Source organism: Terrapene carolina, unplaced genomic scaffold (genome assembly GCF_002925995.2).
Source record: "Terrapene carolina triunguis isolate 2854851 unplaced genomic scaffold, T_m_triunguis-2.0 Scaffold23, whole genome shotgun sequence".
Taxonomy (NCBI): Eukaryota; Metazoa; Chordata; order Testudines; family Emydidae; genus Terrapene; species Terrapene triunguis.
In genome coordinates, this window is record NW_020664374.1 from 22,101,811 (window position 1) to 22,121,192 (window position 19,382).

A 19,382-nucleotide genomic window follows, 5' to 3' on the forward strand; every position below is an offset into this window, starting at 1 on the left:
TTGGGCTGTATAAGTAGGAGCATTGCCAGCAGATCGAGAGACGTGATCATTCCCCTCTATTCGACATTGGTGAGTCCTCATCTGGAGTACCGTGTCCAGTTTTGGGCCCCGCACTACAAGAAGGATGTGGAAAAATTTGAAAGAGTCCAGCGGAGGGCAACAAAAATGATTGGGGGCTGGAGCACATGACTTATGAGGAGAGGCTGAGGGAACTGGGATTGTTTAATCTGCAGAAGAGAAGAATGAGGGGGGGATTTGATAGCTGCTTTCAACTACCTGAAAGGGGATTCCAAAGAGGATGGATCTAGACTATTCTCAGTGGTACCAGATGACAGAACAAGGAGTAATGGTCTCAAGTTGCAGTGGGGGAGGTTTAGGTTGGATATTAGGAAAAACTTTTTCACTAAGAGGGTGGTGAAGCACTGGAATGGGTTACCTAGGGAGGTGGTGGAATTTCCTTCCTTAGAGGTTTTTAAGGTCAGGCTTGACAAAGCCCTGGCTGGGATGATTTAGTTGGGGATTGGTCCTGCTTTGAGCAGGGGGTTGGACTAGATGACCTCCTGAGGTCCCTTCCAACCCTGATATTCTATGATTCTATGGATCAGCTCAATCCACTGCTGTTCTAGCAGCTTCCACACAAAGCTGGAACCTAATGCTCTGTTCTAAAAAACCTGCCTTCCCCTCCACACGTACACAGCACTCTGCCAATAGCATCTGTACTATATTTAGCCTAAAGGCTTTCGGGAATAATTCTCTCAGGAATTTGCCCTAGTCATCTTTTGTTCACTGAACCACTTGTATAAAAGAATTCAAAAAAGAGTATATAGTATTGGTGCGATCTCCCACATACAGATGTCTGTAAACTTCACATTTAGCCAATTCATTCATTGTAAAAATTAGTGTGTCCTCAAAAGAAGTAGGAAACACACATCATCAATCCTTCAAACAAGGACTGCAGCAACCTTGTGAGATCCCATCAGCAGACAAATACACACAATTGCAAGGATTATGTTCACATAAAACAGATGTGCACATCACACTGTCCTTCCGCTGCCCTGATGCGCCTGTTCCCAAGAACCAACAGGAGGCTGACTTTAAGGCTAGGTCTACACTACCGGGGGGGGGGGGGGGGGGGGGGAGGGGGGTGTCGACCTAAGATAGGCAACTTCAGCTACGTGAATAGTGTAGCTGAAGTTGCATATTTTAGGTCGACTTACCTTGCTGTGAGGACGGCGGCGAGTCGACCGCTGCCGCTCCGCCGTCGACTCCGCTTCCGCCTCTTGCCGCGGTGGTTTTCCGGAGTCGACGGCAGAGCAATCAGGGATCGATTTTATCGCGTCTTCACTAGACGCGATAAGTCGATCCCCAATAGATCGATTGCTACCCGCCGATCCGGCGGGTAGTGAAGACGTGCCCTGGGTCAGATTTGCACACAAATGATCAAACAGGATATCAACATCAGCAGCCCTCATTTTAGAGAGATGATAACTTTCCTGTATCGGGACCATAATGAGAAGCACAAGTGTGTGTAGGAGAGAAGAGATGGGAATGGTGACCAAATTGAGACTTCTCTATGGTAGTATCCCTTTAAAGTTTTCTGGACTATAGTTTTCATCCCTCTATGCTAACATGAACAGCCTGTCAGAGCAGAATTTTAAGAAGCTATGCATCTTAACTGTGGAAGCTCTAAAGGGAGAGTAGAGGGGAAAGCTGTACAATATCACAGTCAGCCTACAGCTAGTTGTATAAATAGTGCTAAATAATTGTCTTTTTGTACAAAAACAGACCACTTTCCAATATGCCTACACTGATGACCACACTGCGTTAAAGAGCAGGAATACCATTACTGATACACTGTGCATAGGAAGCTAGCAATCTTTGACAGAGGTTTCTCCAAAGCTAACCATTTGCTATGGTGCTGCAGTAGTTTTCTCCGCTTCTCTGGTTTCTTTCGTGGTGGCACTGAAGTGCCGCTTCCCATCTAAATACAACATGGACTCTGAAATGACAGGAAGAAAGAAAAGAGATAAGAGTATTTTTTAAAAAGGGTCACTTTAAAAACACAGCCTCTGGAGTGTACTGGGCATTACACAGAAGACCAAGTTTGAGAGGCAATATGAAATACATTTGCATTATGGCAGGGTATAGAATAAATACAGTTTAGCATGAAGGGACATTTTTTGTGTTACTCTACTAGTAGTAGTAGTAGTCTATTAAAAATTAAGTATGCTCCACCAGCAGACGGAAAATAGGTCTTTCCCTTCCAAGAACAAAGTTTTAATGAGATGCATTAAAATTGCCACTTACCACCATATGTTTTTGGGACAATCTGTGGTACCTCTCTTTCTGACATAAAAGTGAAATGGAAGATGTTGGTTGTCTTGTGCTCTCTGGTATCTGAATCATAAACCTCACTGTGTACTCTAATCTGGATATAGTTTTCTTCTGTATAACAAACCTAGACAGAACAGTGGACACAGTTATTATTTTATCATTTACACCAAAGAAAGGGGACAAGACGGAAGAAGAGTTAATTCCACCACTTTCATAACTCATTGTTCATTGCCAATGACTGATAATGAAGACGTCAAGCTGAATAAGCTTTATGGCTGTTTGAAAAGAGACCAACTCCTACCTGTGCAGAAAGCAGTAATAGGGATCCAATCTCAACTGGTCTTTGAAACATGATATCATCTACAGCTACTACATAAGGTCTGGAACCTCTGCAGAGAAAAAAAAGGCACTTAATATTCAAGAGCAGCTACTTGTCTCTGCACAAGTTGAAACAATTTCAATTATCTTTAATGCAAAATTTATCTGAAACTGAGCCACATAAATATAAAAAACAAGAAGAATTGCTAAAGAATACTGCCAGGGTGCCAAGAAGAAAACAAATACCCTGAGGGAATGCCAGCACAAAGGTGATACATGTACTCCTGCCACAGTACTGGCTCCCATCCTCTTCTACTACACCACATACTATAGCAACATTATGTACTAGAGCGGAGGTTCTCAAACTGTGGTCTGTGGACCACCAGTGGTCCGCAAGCTCCATTCAGGTGGTCCACGGATAGTTCCCTCTAAGGTGCGCGCCTGGGCAACCGCACATAAGAAAATGAAGGGCCACCCACCTAATTAGTGGAGCCGCGCAGGGGGTAGGTGGGAGGGGGCAGTGGGGTGAGAAGAGGGGGTGGTTGGAATTTGGGACGTGCAGGGCTGTGGCAGCCAGAGAAAGAGGCGACTTTCCCCAGCCCAGGGCTGCGGCTGCCAGGGAGAGACGGCCCTCCTTCCCAGCCTCAGCTCTGTGGCTGCTGGGGAGGGAGGGAGGGAGGGAGGATACCCCCCTCCTTCCCAGCCCAGCTTTGTGGCTGCTGCGGCGGGGGAGCCCCCCTTCCTTCCCAGCCCCAGCTCAGGGGCTGCCATGGCAGGGGAGGGGGTGGGAGAGGGAGAGACCCCCCTTCTTCCCAGCCCCAGCTCGGGGGCTCCTGCGGCGGGGGAGAGAGGGCACATCCATCGCATTAGAAAGGTAAGATTACTGATATTAAAATGTGAGTTGTGTGCTTTTATTTGTAGAACAAAAAAACGTTAATTATTAAAGTTTTTTAAATAGCGCTTTTCTCCAAAGGGCTTTACAATAGTTAGCTAATGGTACAAACAACATTTGGAAAGATCTAAGTGGTCCACCGAGACCCTCAGCAATTTTCAAGTGGTCCGGTAAAAAAAAAAAAAAAGTTTGAGAGCCACTGTACTAGCGTCAAAACACAATTTTCTGCCACTTTTGGTTTGTCTAGTCCTCTTCACTCAGGCCTCATTCCTGCAAAAGCTTACACACGTGCTTAACTTTCAGTATATGTGTAGTCCCACAGACTTCAGTGGGGCTACTCATGTGCTTAAAGTTGGACAGGTTTGTAAGTGTTTGCAGGATCAGGGACCTAGTCTGGTTTCTAAGAGTAAGTGGCTGTAAGGTAAAGTTCATAAGCCATTCATCAAATCACAGATGTTACAAGATGTAATACCTACAAGAACCCATATTTGACATTTTTAGCTAGTGTGTGTATCTCCAAGAGTTAGTGATAGTAGCACAGAAAGGCAGTTTAAAAATAAAACAAAATTCCATCAGTTACATATTTTCCCAGAAACAGATTGTAAAATCTGAGCTTCAGGAGTCTGGTATGCAAATTTAGAGTTATTTTAATGAAAAGTGTGTTCTGACCCAGATTAGGCTAAAGTTACAGCTGATGTGCCCTGCTGTTAGAATAGCCACTCAAACATCAAACCCTTTTCTATCCCAACTATACATATTTTCCATTGACTGCTGAACTGTTATTTTGTAGGTCAGTTCCCCCTACCCCATTAATAAACACACAAAATGTTCTGGATTACACAAATACTGAAAACCTGAAACTCACCCATAGCTGCAGGCAGTAGCCCATCCCAGCTCAAATGCTTTCCTCATGAGAAACCCCCCGAAGATTCTATTGAAAATGTTTCGCTCCTGCATTTAGAAACACAAACAGCAAAGTGGCAACAATATGCATGTACTCACACAACACAGTGGTAAAGCCTGTCAGGTTCATTTGTATTCTTGTTTATAGGATTATACATAGCTCCTATAATGAGTATTTGGCAACTGTACAGCACAATTAAAACATATATAGAAGTCTAAATGATTCAGCGTGCTTACTTCTTAAGAGCTCAACTCATCCAAAACAAAATGGACTGGGGGGAGGGATAGCTCAGTAGTTTGAGCATTGGCCTGCTAAACTCAGGGTTGTGAGTTCAATCCTTGATGGGGGCAATTTAGGGGTCTGGGACAAAAAAAATAGTTGGGGATTGGTCCTGCTTTGAGCAGGGGCTTGGACTAGATGACCTCCTAAGGTCCCTTCCAACCCTGATATTCTCTGATTCTATGGGGAAAAAAAAAAATGTGTGGTCAGCCCATCTTAAACACAATCTGAAGAATCTGTCAGGTGTTTTCACTTTTGTATTTGTACTACTGGAATTGTACATTTGCTGAGCCCTAAAGGTAAACCTTTGTAACTTTAGGGTTTGCATTGCACAAATCTGTGACCCTAGCTGATATATTCAAATGCTAATTTTAAAAGAATCTTATTCATGGCAGACAAAAGCTGTTAAAACAATATGAACTGTTCAGTCAAAATCTTGTGCTCTCAAATTAGACTAACTAGGGTTCCCACCTTTCTAATGGCCGGTAATCAGACCCCCGAGGCCCCGCCCCCTGCTCTGCCTCTTCCCCCCCAGATAAAAAAAAAAAAAAACAGACATCAGGGCTTGTTAAATGGCACCCAGATACACAAGCCGAAACCCAGACTGTCTGGGTGAAAACTGGATGGGTGGCAACCCTAAGACTAACACTGATGGATACTGTCTCTTGATCAACTCCCATTGCTCTCAGGTGTCTGTGGAGGAGTTTCTTTACATAAGATATCTCTTCTGATAAATAAAAAGAAATGCTAAAAGTCTTACATTTAGAACTATATTTAAACGTCAGAGTAAAAAACAAAAAAGCCTAAGTTAAATGTCTTAGATCCGCCAACCTTAAAGATGATTCATAACTCATTCATTATGACTTTTGTAACACATTAGTATTCCTTCAAATACCTGAGGATGGCAGATCTCCAAGCCCTTAAGTTTTGCATCTTCCATCCATACTGAATTGGGTGGTAGCACACGACTCCGAAAACTTACAGTCCTGTAGAAATAAGGGGGTTTAGGCAATACACTCAATATCCAGCTTTAACAGTGCTCAACAAGCTACAACCGCAAAAATAGAAAAACCACTTGTGTGTGTACGCACACCAAGCAAGCCAGGATTCAAATGGAAAAAATGGAAGAAACATATGCTGTTTCTGACAGACCTCGAAAACCACAACTTGATTAATGCAAGTGTCTAGTCTAAGGCCATGGTCCTTCAAACATGTATGCTCATATTTAACTTTAAGTGGATCATTTCAGTGGGACTGTTCACATGAGTAAAGTTAGGCTCTAATGCTCAAAATGTTTATGCATGTGTTTATGGGGGAACCATTGCTCATAAGACCATAAAAACCTCTCAAGTATCCTGACCTGAAAAATTTAACTAGCAAAAAACCCCAGCCAACCATAAAAATCCATTCTACACTCCCTAAGCAAGTCCTTCACCTTTTTATTAGGGCAGCGGTTTTCAACCTGTGGTCCGTGGACCCCTGGGGATCTGCAGACTATAAGATTTCCAAAGGGGTCCGCACCTACATTCAACATTTTTAGGGGTCTGCAAATGAAAAAAGGTTGAAAACCACTGTATTAGGGTATAAGAAGATGCAAAATGTCAGATGAATTAATCAGATACATAATTTAAGATTTGCAAATTTGTCTAGGGGATTTACACATACATCTGCTAATTTTAAATGGAAGATGTGTCTAAATCCACTAAGTAGTCTTGAAAACGTCAACCATGTTAAAAACTAATTTTAAGATATTGGAATAAATAAGAGCTCCTCTAATGTTATTTCTATAGACATTACAGAATTTTCTTGTGTACTGTTATTCCTGCTTTGTATTAATAAAGTTAGTTCAAGACTGGCTCTGTGTGAGTGCAAGTGTCTAACTCTGCAGCTGCTCCTTCAGAAAGCTTAAAGATATCATGCAGATAGAGGGATTTAAAAAAAAACAAACCTAAAAATACTAATGGTAATAAAATGTTTCTCTTACCCTTTTTTGTCCTTCCCTTTCCTCCTCTCTCTCACTTCACTTTCTGTATCTTACTTTGAGTTTCCTGCTGTCTTTCCAGAGTCTCATTTCACTTCAGATTAAAAATATTACTAATTGTACAAGAATTATATTTTCAGCTTTCTTTTCCCTCTGTTATCATCCCTTCACTTCTTAATCTTTTCTAATTCTGCCACTTTTCAGATTATTTGCCCCCATCGCATTTTTTTAAATCTTTCATTCTGGTTTTCTTGTCTAGAAATCATAATCTCTCTGTGTCTCTATTTCCCAGCCCCCTCATAATCTGTAAAATTAGTATGCTAAGTAGTAAGTCTCACAGGGTGCCAGAATTTATGTTTCCAACACACTGTGAGACTCTTGGATCAGCAGGTGAAAAATATTATTATAGCCAAGGAACACTTCTTCCCTTTAGAAGTCTAGACAGTTATTAGGGCACAAGACTGCAATGCCAGTGCAATAGCTCCAAGAGCCCCATAGGGGGTTAAATTCCTTCTTGTGGTTAAGCATGACTAATCCTTTTCTTAAGATTATTCTATGCTGCTTTCTCAGAAGCCATCTACTGTAACCTTGTTGTTTTATTCTTGATTGCAGCTGCTGCATAGCATTAGCTTTCTTGGATGGCACAAAATTCCGTTCGGGAACATATGTGGTATACCAGCACATTGATGGTGCTTTGTGCCTGTATCCCAGGTACAGGAGACAGCATCCAAGTGTTTAAGTGATGGGATAGGGAAGCAAAAAGTATCTGCATTCCTTCAACCCTTACAACTGAGCATTCAACTGCCACATTACCATCCCTTCTTGCAAGTTATTAGTTCTTCCCCTACTTGCCTTGTGTCCAGTGTATTAAGGAATATGTTATGAACAATGGTTCTTTCTTCTGCAGTGGGAGCCATTTTCAGTAAGGATGCAGTGCTGAAATCAACCCTCCTTATCCTGTTCACTAAAGAAAAAAAATTTATTGAGCACAAAGATTGCAGAACATCACTTGGTTTTAAATTGCTTTACAAAGGGGTCAACTCCTCTCTCCATTTTAAAATTCATCACCAGAGTAAGTGATTTTTGTATTCACAGTCAGACTTATCAGAAATTTGATTTTAATATTTGTCTGCATTAAAGAAAAAAATATAGGGTGTAATCTGCCCCACTGAAGCCAATGGAAGTTTTGTAACTGACTTCACTGGGGCTAGGATTTCACCCATACATTTTATTTAAGTGCTTTATTTTGAAATGGTCACTTAGCTGGTTTGCCAACAGAATTTGTTGGTCTTATAAACACAGCAATGTACTGCAGACCCATTATTCACATACTAGGATATTCATTTAACCACTACAGATTGATTCATACTAAAAAATGCAAAGGAACTGAATAGTGTGTGACACATTTCTACTTTTTGTATCATTGGCAGTATATAATTTAATTATTTACTAAAGATAGTGTAGAACTTTTGGGGAAAAGGAGCTTTTAAGAGTCTTCTGGTATTTTATTTTTGTACACCTTCAAAAATAAACAAAACAGGGGACTTTAAAAAACATAATGTAACGAGGCTTTCGCAAGGATCTGTACCTTATACTTTTTTTTTTTTTAAAGTTGGCTTTATCGTGACAAGTTCCAAGGGTCCTGATACTGCAACCCATCCCTCATATCTCCTTCAATAGCATTTCTGTGGTTCAGTTAATTAGCTGCTCATGCATTTGGATTTCCCCACAAACTTGTCTGGTTACTGTGTATATGGTACAAAGAACCAAATTTATGAGGACATGAGTTATGATGAAACCAGTTATGGCAGCCCACAATTTTCAGATTTTAACTTAGTTGGCTATTTTAACTCAGAGCAGTTTTGAACTCCTCTAAAACAAGGTATTTGTTAAGCAAACTTTAATGAAATAAAAAAGTCACCAAGGGTAAGTAAGAAAAAGAAAAATCAGTCATACACAGTACATGCTGCCACAAACCCCAAAGATTTACCATGCACATACAGAAAACTAACAATGACTTCCTCTCTATCTTATGTCTTGTGCAGTGAAATATACTTAGGATATAAAGGAACCGTCCAACAACTAGTCATTTTGGTTGCCTACGGTTTTGGGTGACAAGTTGAGATACCTGAAAGAGCTCTATTTTCAGAAGGTGATGAGCACCCAGTTGTTGAAAATCAGGCCCCTCTAAAGTGTCAAATTGGTCATCCAAAGATTAAAGCACCGAAAATTGAAATTAATGGGATTTACGTGCAAACTTAATGTTAAGCATGTGCTTAAATGTTGTCCTGAATAGGGGCTTTAATTGGTAAGATATTATGTGATTCAATTTAGATAGTATAGCCCTCAGTGTGCCACAGTCCAAATATGAACACAAGACAAGATGCAGCAGTTCAGGAAGTATGATTTATTTAATTAACATATCTACAGTTTCCTTACTCTCAGTTTAGTTATTCAGTATTTCTGATGTACTACAATAGTGTATTAAAATTGATACAACTAGATATGGTCTAAAACAAAACCTTGTATCTGAGGTAAGGTGAGGGGGAAAATGTTTCAAAATCCAGATTCAAAATTCATGGTTTGGACTAATCTCAAGGTACTAGCAGGTATGTGAGGTGGAAGTAAATTTGATCTTAAATAAATTAAGAGCAACTCTTGCTAGTAGAATTTCTGAACTTCACGCTCTCTCGGTCACTGCAATGAATCTATACCGTTTTCCACTACCATAAAGTATACATGAAGTATTACATACATTCTCCTTTCCTGAAGATTTCTTCCTCCTCTGGGCCCTCAGGAATTAATGGATTAACAAATGCTGACCTATAGATATGAATTATTTTTAAAGTGATATGCTTTAGAAAAAATTGTCATGTAAATACACAGGGGAAAGATCAATAGACATTCCTTCGTTCACATACAATCTAAGAGAGAAAGACATAGCTTTATCCCAGATAAGATGACATCTAAAGAAATAAATAAGTTTCATAGGATGGCTGGTGACACCGGAAGGTCACCCATTGGCTTTATTGCTCAGCAGATCTCAGACTCTGTTAACAGCTCTCTAGTAGAATTAAAAATGAGTCCTCATAGCATTTATACTTCTTAAAAAGTTAAATGATGACCAAATTTTCATATAAGAGATTACTGCAGACTGAAACCATTCAGAAGTACAGTAAATTCAAGCAGTGATCTAGGATTGTCTAAAATAATGTCTAAAATTGTCTAAATAGTTGTCTAAAATAATGAAATGAAAGAACTTGAAAAAACCTGTAGCAAGCCTTCTGCCGTAATCTATTCATTTCAGCAGTGGCCTTATCAGCAACCAAAAGCTGTTTACCACACATACAGCTTACCAAATAAGAACATTAGAAGCTGCCTACAGTCCAATTCATTTGTTTATTGTGCTGCACAAATCTACAATGCCTAATTATCAAATTAACGTACGAATCTTTCACAAAGCAAGATGACTGTTTACTCTTAGGAGCCCTCCCTCTCCATAATTTGGAGAAGTTACTTCTGTTCTTAAATTGTTACATTATGTTCAGACTGGATACAAAAAGATACATATATGCTATGTTTGCATCATGCTACACTGCTGAGGCAGCTTCTCTCTGTTCCCCAGATTTGCTAACTTTCCAAGCATGCTGCAAAGTCCAGGTTTTCTCTTTCTGTTCTCTGACTTCAGAGGACGGAGCTGGGCTGAGATGGTCTTTTTATATTATTTTGTATGTTTTATTTTTTGGAATAGTTACCCAGATATGAGGTTAGGAAGGATGGTACACTGACAGGAGAACTAGCCTAGAACCTAGGTTGCCCGTGGCCAATTCCTACTCTACTACAGCCGTCCTCTCTGATCTCAGTAAAGTCACTTACTCTCTCTGTACATCACTTTCCTGTCTGTAAAATGGGAATAATAGCACTTCCTACCACACATGGGTGTTGTGAGGATAAATACATTAAAGAATGTAAGGTACTCAGATACTACAGCCACAGAACCCATTTAAGTACCTAGGATAGATGCATTATAAACTTGAAAAAATAAACATGTGACCATATTACTATATCAAGGACACCGAATTATTTTAAATCACAAAAATATTTTTCTATTATTATGCACCCAAGAAGTTGTTAGACCTATTATGAATAGAAAGATTTAAGATTTTTGAAAATTGCAAATTAAACAGGGAAGAAGTAGAAGTTTTAGTTAAACCTCCCACAGCAATGCTAGTGCCCTAAAGGCCAAAAGAGAAAAGATCAGTTTGTTTTAAATGACCAAGCAAAATAATATGTGGGAAGTAAAACCAGCTAGATGGGGAAATGTAAATTAGAATTTTTAAACTCCTTCAAAATCATTAACAGTCCTAGTTATTAGTTACACAAGTTTGGGTTGACAGAGTCCTCTAAGGAACTCCCAGAATTTTCAGTATGGTATTAAAATTATATTCGTGAGTGACCATTTACAAGTTGAGGATCAGCCCTTCCCTCCCTTGATACAGGGACCAATTAATTCTCATGGTTACAGTAGATTCCTGGTGGATTCCAGATGACTTTTCCTTCTGGCGTGTTTTAATCAGGTCTATTGTTTAAATTCAGGGAAACACCATTTCTAGAAATGGGTCAAATACCAATTATAGTTTGAAAACTAATAACAATACTCTATACAGTTCTGAGAAGCTAACTGTAGACCTCCTCTCCCTCAAGCTCTCCCCCAAAAGAACCTGAAAATATACTGCCTATTTCCTAACCAAAAAAAAAAAAAGGGCAAGTATATGATTTACTTATAACTGAAGCACATATAAAAGTTAGAGCATTTGCCACTTTCCAACAACAACAATCTGGTATTCCCAGTGTCTCACACAGATAAATTACCTCTTGTTTTCTGGATCACGGGCCACCATGACAAAGGTTGCATCTAACACAGGGCTGTAAGTACCATCATGTAACTAAAAGAGGACAAACAAATCCAGTTTTAATCTCTACAAAAAAGTGACATTGTTTAACAGGCCACGCAGTTCATACTAATAATGCAATTAAGATGTTGTTTGCTTTCACATTTCACCCCTTTCCAGTTCTCTTGCAATGGACCTAAGATGAGAGAAGTGCTCAGCATAATATTCTATTTCAGCAGAACTGCCATGCAACTATTTAGCAATGATACAGGTTATACAATTAGTATAAAAAATGGCAACAACTCTAGTTACCAATTAGTTCCCACTTCCATTCCCAAACAACCCCATGGAAAAATACCACGACAACAACCCATTATCACTGCCGACTTGCCTACCTAATGCCAGCACAGAGAGGAATGACACATTTAGCAACAGATAATCCCTTATCCACTAACAGTTCCACAGTACAGACATTAGTTTTAAGAGGTAAACTGGATCAAAACTGGGTTTTTATATTTGTTTTTCTGACATGTAGGATGTATTTTGAACAATTCAATTGCCACATTAGTATTTTGTAATGGAGCTGGACAAATAATTAATTGTGAATAATACATCATATTCATTGGCAGCTTTTCACTGAATGGTTACTAATAAATATTTTTTCCATTATTTAGCCAGGTATATTTTTTGTAGATCAACTGTACTCCAATTAAAGTATCTTATTTCAACACTGTTTCCAGTGACATTCATGAATTATCTGTCTTACAATGCTAAAAAGTCAAGTTATTTTACACACTAGAACATATCAACACAATACCTTGGAAAATTGGTCTGAAATCAACAAGATGGCATTCAGTAAAGGCAAGTGCAAAGTACTACATTTAGGAAGAAGAAAAAAATTAAATCACAGCTACAAAAAGGGGAATAACTGGCCAGGCAGTGGTGCTGCTGAAAAGGATCTTGGGGGGGGGTGTAATGTTTCACAAAATTAATACAAGTCAACACTGTGATGCATTTACAAAAAAGGCTAATATCATTCTGGGGTGTATTAATTGGAGTGTCATATATAAAATATGGGAGGTAACTGTACTGCTCTACTTGGCACTGTGAGGCCTCAGCTGGACTACTGTATCCAGTTTTGGGCACCACACTTTAAGAAAGATGCGGAGAGACTAGCAGAGCAATAAAAACGATAAGGTTTACAAAACCCTACCTCTCAGGAACGATTAGAAAACTGGGCATGTTTAGTCTTCAGAAAAGAAGACAGGGGGTGGGACCTGATAATGGTTTTCAAATGTGCTAAGGGCTGTCACCCACATAGACTCAGAGGCTTCAAGGCCAGAGGGCACCATCAGAATCATCCAGTTCTCCTCCTGCACACTGCAGGCCACAACCACACCCACCCATTACTGAGGTAGGCCCATAACCTCTGGCTGAGTTACTGAAGTCCTTAAATCTTGATTTAAAGACTTCAAGTTACATAGAATCCACCATTTCTGCTAGTTCAAACCAGCAACTGATCTCTGCCCAACATTGCAGAGGAGACCAAAAAAAAAAAAAAAAAAAACCACAGTCTGACCTGGGGAAAAATTCCTCCTGACCCTAAATATGGTGAGCTGTTAAACCCTGAGCACGTGGGCAAGATCCACTGGCCAGACACCTGGGAAAGAATTCTCTGTAGTAACTCAGAGCTCTCCCCCTCCAGAGTCCCATCTCCGGACTCTGGAGATATTTGCTAACAGCAGTAGCAGACAGACCATAGGCCATTGTAGGCAATCTCATCATACCATCCCCTCCATAAACCTACCAATCTTAGTCTTAAAACAAGTTAGGATTTTTGCCCCCACTACTTCCCTTGGAAAGCTGTTCCAGAACATCACTCCTCTAATAGTTACAAACCATCTAATTTCAAGACTAAACTAATTGATGGCTGGCTTATATCCCTTTGTTCTTGTGCCAGCATTGACCCTTAACTTAAATAACTACTCTCCCTTCCTGGGCTGTTACAAAGAGGACAGTGATCAATTGTTCTCCATGTCCACTGAAGGTAGGACAAGATGTAATGGGCTTAATCTGAAGCAAGATTTAGGTTAGATCTCGGGGATAACTTTCTAACTATAAGGATAGTTAAGCTCTGGAATAGGCTTCTAAGGGAGGTTGTGGAATTCCCATCATTGGAGGCTTTTAAGAACAGGTTAGACAAACACCTGTCTGGGATGGTCTAGGTTTACTTGGTCCTGCCCCAATGCAGGGGGCTGGACTAGATGACCTCATGAAGTCCCTTTCAGCCTTAAATTTCTGTGATATCCCATTTCAATATCAATTCTAAACTCTGGCATTCTAATCTGGGTATCTTTTGATGTTAAAATAAAGAAGAAAACATATCCAAAAAGCAGGGAGGACACCTTTGTTGGAAGAGAAAAGAAGGGCTTATGGACTGCCATGTTGCATTAGACCAATGGTCCATCCTATCTCCAACAGTACCAGATACTTCAGTGGAAGATATAAAACACCTACCATAAACAGCTATGCTTTGGAAAGGAGAAAACAGGGAAGTATATTCTTAATCTTAGACCACTGGTAGTCATTTAGGTCCTGAAGCACAGGGGTTGGTAGCCCTTCTAAAACAGATGATACCCTCAGTGTAATTTAGGTTTCTAATGTTATCACTCATAATTCCTTCTGAGGTGTCCAAGGTATTTTGGGAGAAATGAAGAGAGTTTTCTGCTATAGAAGAAATAGAAGTCACTGACCCCAGCCTGAAGCATGTGCATCTTCACTTCCATTGAGGTCTTCCCAACCCAAGAAACATTTCCAGTGAATTTGATATCACAATCTGGGTATATGACCTTCTTGCACAAATCTAGAATACACATGACAATGTATTAGAGCAAGATAACTGAAGTTTAGTATTTAAAAAGCAAGGGTATGGATTCTCCTAGGCCACTTCACACTGAGTATCCAGCACAAAGTGGCCATAAAATAGCTAGAGATGGCCAGTCAGTATTGCACCCAGTGCAGGGAAACTCTCTGCTGGTGGAAGAAGCTCAACCAGCTTCTATACCAGCCACCCCTCCTATCAGCAGCATCAGGGGAAGAAGCAGCACACAGAAGGAAACAGCATGACAAGCTACAGTAAAGTTCCACTACACACCATCCTCCACTGGTGTAAGGGTCTTTCCCTGTATCCCTATCAACTGGCTCCCTGCAGCCCTATAAACTGGCTCCCTGCAGACAAACCCAAAATGCAGCTCTAATGTGGTAAAGAATGAGGGCCACAGTGTTTCCTGTTCACACAGCAAATTTATTCTGGTATTAAATCAAGATTAGTTCTAGTTTAGAATCATCAGCAATGGACTCACACACACTGTTGGTGTCACAAGATAGCAGCAGGTCATCATAATTGACAATTAGAGTTAATCAATTAATCTTTTTTTTTAAAATGGTTTAATAGATTATCTATACATAGTGAAAAGGGAAGAACTCCGCTCTATTTCCGGCTCTGCTATTAGGCTGCTGGGTGACCCTGGGCAAGTCACTTCACCTCTCTGTCCCTCAGTTTCCCCATCTGTACAAGGAGGATAATGATATGGACATCCTTTGTAAAGCACTTTGAGATCTACAGATGAAAAGTGCTATATAAGAGCTAAGTTATTATTTTTTAAGTACCATTAGTGTGCTTGGTTACGTACTGTACAAAATCAAAGCTGAGTGACACTGCTATAAGCCTCTTTCTCGGAAGAGGAGCAACACTGGCCTGTCAATATCTAGAAGACTGACTTGATTGATGCAAAACTGAATACAGAAAGATGAAATATTCACTTTTTGGAAGGAAAGGCATCAGAAAAGGCAGAATAGTATCTAAGGAGAACATATCAGAATTAACACCAAACAATTTTATGTAAACAAAGGAGGAAGAAATCAGTTTCTGCTGGAGATAAGCAGTTAATTACTAAGTGTTCATAGAACAGACTATCATTTTTCAGTTGATCAAATGTCCACTTACCAATTTTATCCACCAGGGCTGTAACTATTGACAAAGGAGATCTCTGAGAAGCTTCATGTTTCGTGTGAGTGTAACAAATGAGAACTGTGGAGAGATCAAAGTTATCTGTTCTCCATATATTTTAAAAGGGATTTTAAAGAGTGGAACAAGCTTCACAATGTAGCCATTGTGATACAAAATGTAGGGCACATGTACAGTTCAAACAAAACTGAGGACAAACAAGACTACATCCTGGAGGGTTAATGACTAAAGTAATTTAATCTGCTTACAAAACTTTATTCACCCAGAGCAAGTTAATTTGGTCTGATCATTCAAGTATACCCACTCTTTAGATCAATTTCACATTGCTCTGGATCATTTTAAGTGTTTATACTGTTTTGACATGATGGAGATTTTTGTAACTGAGGATATGCATACACTGCAAATAAAAAAAGTTTGTTCTTAACACAGATTAGTTAAAATAGCAGTAACTCAGGTTAACAGCTTGAGTTCATCCCCAGGCTCTGCTATAGGCTTTAATTCAAGCTCCTAACCCAAGTTAAATGCCAAGTTGCCATGTCTTCACTGCTACTGTAACCTGAGATAGCTAACACAAGTTAAGAACACACCCTTTTTTGCTGTATAGCAGGAGTGGGCAAACTTTTTGGCCCGAGGGCCACATCGGGGTTGGCAACTGTATGGAGGGCCAGGGAGGGAAGGCTGTGCCTCCCCAAACAGCCTGGCCCCTGCCCCCATCCACCCCCTCCCACTTCCCGCCCCCTGACTGCCCCCCTCAGAACCCGCAACCCATCCAACCTCAATAACAGCAAGGTAACGTACTGAAACTAGTCTAATTCAACTCAAGACTCTCACTAGAACTAAGCTTTCAGACAGCTTTCTGTTCTGAACTGCTCAAGGCCATCAAAACATTAGTGATGCTCATTCATCTGATGACGAATGGCATGGTTTCAAAACATTACACCTTCACATGAAAATTGGTTCCCACAGCTATGAATATTTCATAATTGGGTATATGACCTTCATGAACCAAAACCTTTACACGCTGGGCAGAACAGATAGACAACTGTGGGATTTGTGGGATTATTTTGAGTAATAATGGAGATATCCTATCTCCTAGGACTGGAAGGGACCTTGAAAGGTCATTAAGTCCAGCCCCCTGCCTTCACTAGCAGGCCCAAGTACTGATTTTGCCCCAGATCCCTAAGTGGCCCCCTCAAGGATTGAACTCACAACCCTAGGTTTAGCAGGCCAATGCTCAAACCACTGAGCTATCCCTCCCCCTTTGAGTGCAAATATGTTCCCACACTTCTATCAGCAACAAACCACCTCTTTTAGCAGCAAAGCAAAAGATTAGAATCTCAGTGTCTTTAAAGGCTGGATGTGAATGATCCTGCACAAAAAGCAGTAAGAGAACCTTAGAATCATAGAATCAAAGGACTGGAAGGGACCTCAAGAGGTCATCTAGTCCAGTCCCCTGCACTCATGGCAGGACTAAGTATTATCTAGACCAGGAGGAGGCAACCTATGGCACACGTGCCAAAGGCGACACGCAAGCTGATTTTCAGTGGCACTCACACTGCCCAGGTTCTGGAGGCTCTGCATTTTAATTTAATTTTAAATGAAGCTTCTTAAACATTTTAAAAACCTTATTTACTTTACATACAACAATAGTTTAGTTATATATTATAGACTTATAGAAAGAGACTTTCTAAAAACGTTAAAATATATTACTGGCACGCGAACCCTCAAATTAGAGTGAATAAATGAAGACTTGGCACACCACTTCTGAAAGGTTGCCGACTCCTGATCTAGACCATCCCTGACAGATGTTTGTCTAACCTGCTCTTAAAAATTTCCAATGACTGAGATTCCACAGCATCCCTGTGCCATTTATTCAAGTGGCAATGCTCTAAAACCTGAACTACATCCCAAGTACCCTCAGTGGGTGGTGGTTAGTTCTAGCTGACAAGCGATGAGATGACAGTCCAAGACAGAAACTTCTATGCAGGCCCCAGCAAGAATTGAACTTGCAGCCCCTGGTTTACAAGACCAATGGTCTAACCCCTGAGCTACAGAGCCAGGTCCCCTGTTACTGTTTCAATGCTGATTTGTAAATGAAAAGACTTCCTCTCCTGCTCTAAGCACCACCTAATGCCTCTACAGAAAGTTCAGGGACTGTTATATATGTGGTCTCACTCCCATGCCAAACAACTCTTACTTCTCCACACTAGACAATTTCTACTGACACCCCTCTTCCCACTTTTCAACTTTCTCCTCAGACAAAACTACTCTACCTCCTGCTGTTTTTAAGAGAGAAAAACATCCAGTTTAATATGAATTTCTGTACCCTGCCTCCTTCCTTTTCCACCCTGCACACTGTCCCTCATAACTCAAGCATCCGACTCAGAAAAACACCTCTTATTCTCTTTCATTAATCTCTCCAGAACCCAGGAACTGCCATATCAAATCAGACCAGTGAGACATCCAATCCTGGTACTGGCCATTCTTCTGGACAGGATACTTCAGTGGAAAGTATAAAACACCTATAAAGGGACCTCCATTACCTGCCCCTGGGAGAATTTTTTTCCTACTTCCAGGCAGTTAGTGGTTAGTTTATGCCTTGAAACATAAGGGACTCTCTCTTCTAATTTTATTTCCTGCCCAATGTAACTGTAGATTTTCTTCCTATAAAAGTCTAATTATTTATTTAATCCTACTAAGATCTTGTATTCAATGACATCTAGTGGCAGTTAGTTCCACTGATTAATAATGTATTGTGTAAAAATTATGTATTGTGTAAAAAGTATTTCCTTTTATCAATTTTAAATGTATTGCAATTCAGTTTTTGGGGGTATTCTCTTGTTCTTGTATTAACAGAAAAGGTACAAAGCTTCTTCTTAATTCTCATTGTGATGTTGCACTCCATATGTTTTAGGAAATATGCTAATGAGTGTGAATATAATGTAACTGGAATATGCTTCATGCAAAAGGTCTCTTGTAAGGTATCATTACAAAGCTTATAATCTACTGAATGTGTTCATCCCATTTGTTTGCCCGTATTATTTCTATGTCTGAAGTTAGGAGAATAAGATATAAACTTGTGTTACTGATGTAAACATGTTAAGTGGAAGCCATTAAGGGTGCTTCAGAATTAATGAACTGTGAATGGGTTTGTTTACCTGCAAGCCTTCCTATGTAGTGTCTTCCAGCTACTAGGTAATGAAGGAGGTCTTACAGTGATCATGTCACCTGAACTGGAATCCATCTTAAACCTGGTACTTTTCCATTTAGAAGGAGGGGTGGGAACCCAGAGAGAGACAAAGGATTCCCACCTTGGGCCAAAACTATAAAGGGGGGTGGAACAGAACAAAGGGGGCTGCCAGTCATGAGAAATCCCCTAGTTATCACCTGAGCTGGGACTGACAAGGGCTGTACCAGGGGAAAGGAATGGGCCTAGACTAGGAAGGAGTCTAGTCTGTGAAAGGAACTTATTGGAACAACTCTGAGGGTGAGATTTTACTTGTAAACAGGTTCTTAATGTATTAGGCTTAGACTCGTGCGTTTTGTTTTATTTTGCTTGGTAACTTACTTTGTTCTATCTGTTATTACTTGAAACCACTTAAATCCTCTTTTTTATACTTAATAAAATCACTTTTGTTTATTAATTAACCCAGAGTAAGTGATTAATACCTGGGGGAGCAAACAGCTGTGCATACCTCTCTATCAGTGTTATAGAGGGTGGACAATTTATGAGTTTACCCTGTATAAGCTTTATA

General features: G+C 40.1%; 1 protein-coding gene and 1 non-coding gene across 4 annotated transcripts in view; both read right to left on the minus strand.

Moving 5' to 3' along the window:
• Positions 1 to 1,355: 1,355 nt before the first annotated feature.
• Positions 1,356 to 19,382, minus strand: part of LOC112104468 (acyl-coenzyme A thioesterase 9, mitochondrial) — a 36,749-nt gene continuing 18,722 nt past the window's right edge. For all 3 annotated transcript variants that reach the window (XM_026649180.1, XM_026649176.1, XM_026649187.1), the window contains 10 exons: positions 15,607 to 15,690; positions 14,354 to 14,463; positions 11,581 to 11,654; positions 9,464 to 9,531; positions 7,561 to 7,672; positions 5,623 to 5,713; positions 4,410 to 4,495; positions 2,636 to 2,723; positions 2,308 to 2,458; positions 1,356 to 1,999 (listed from right to left, as the gene is read on the minus strand). In XM_026649180.1, the coding sequence (XP_026504965.1) occupies positions 1,911 to 1,999; positions 2,308 to 2,458; positions 2,636 to 2,723; positions 4,410 to 4,495; positions 5,623 to 5,713; positions 7,561 to 7,672; positions 9,464 to 9,531; positions 11,581 to 11,654; positions 14,354 to 14,463; positions 15,607 to 15,690 (953 nt within the window). In that variant the 3' untranslated portion in view covers positions 1,356 to 1,910. The remainder of the gene's footprint in view (positions 2,000 to 2,307; positions 2,459 to 2,635; positions 2,724 to 4,409; positions 4,496 to 5,622; positions 5,714 to 7,560; positions 7,673 to 9,463; positions 9,532 to 11,580; positions 11,655 to 14,353; positions 14,464 to 15,606; positions 15,691 to 19,382) is intronic.
• Positions 17,613 to 17,685, minus strand: TRNAT-UGU. Its single transcript has one exon. It is a non-coding gene; the product is annotated as a tRNA-Thr (tRNA).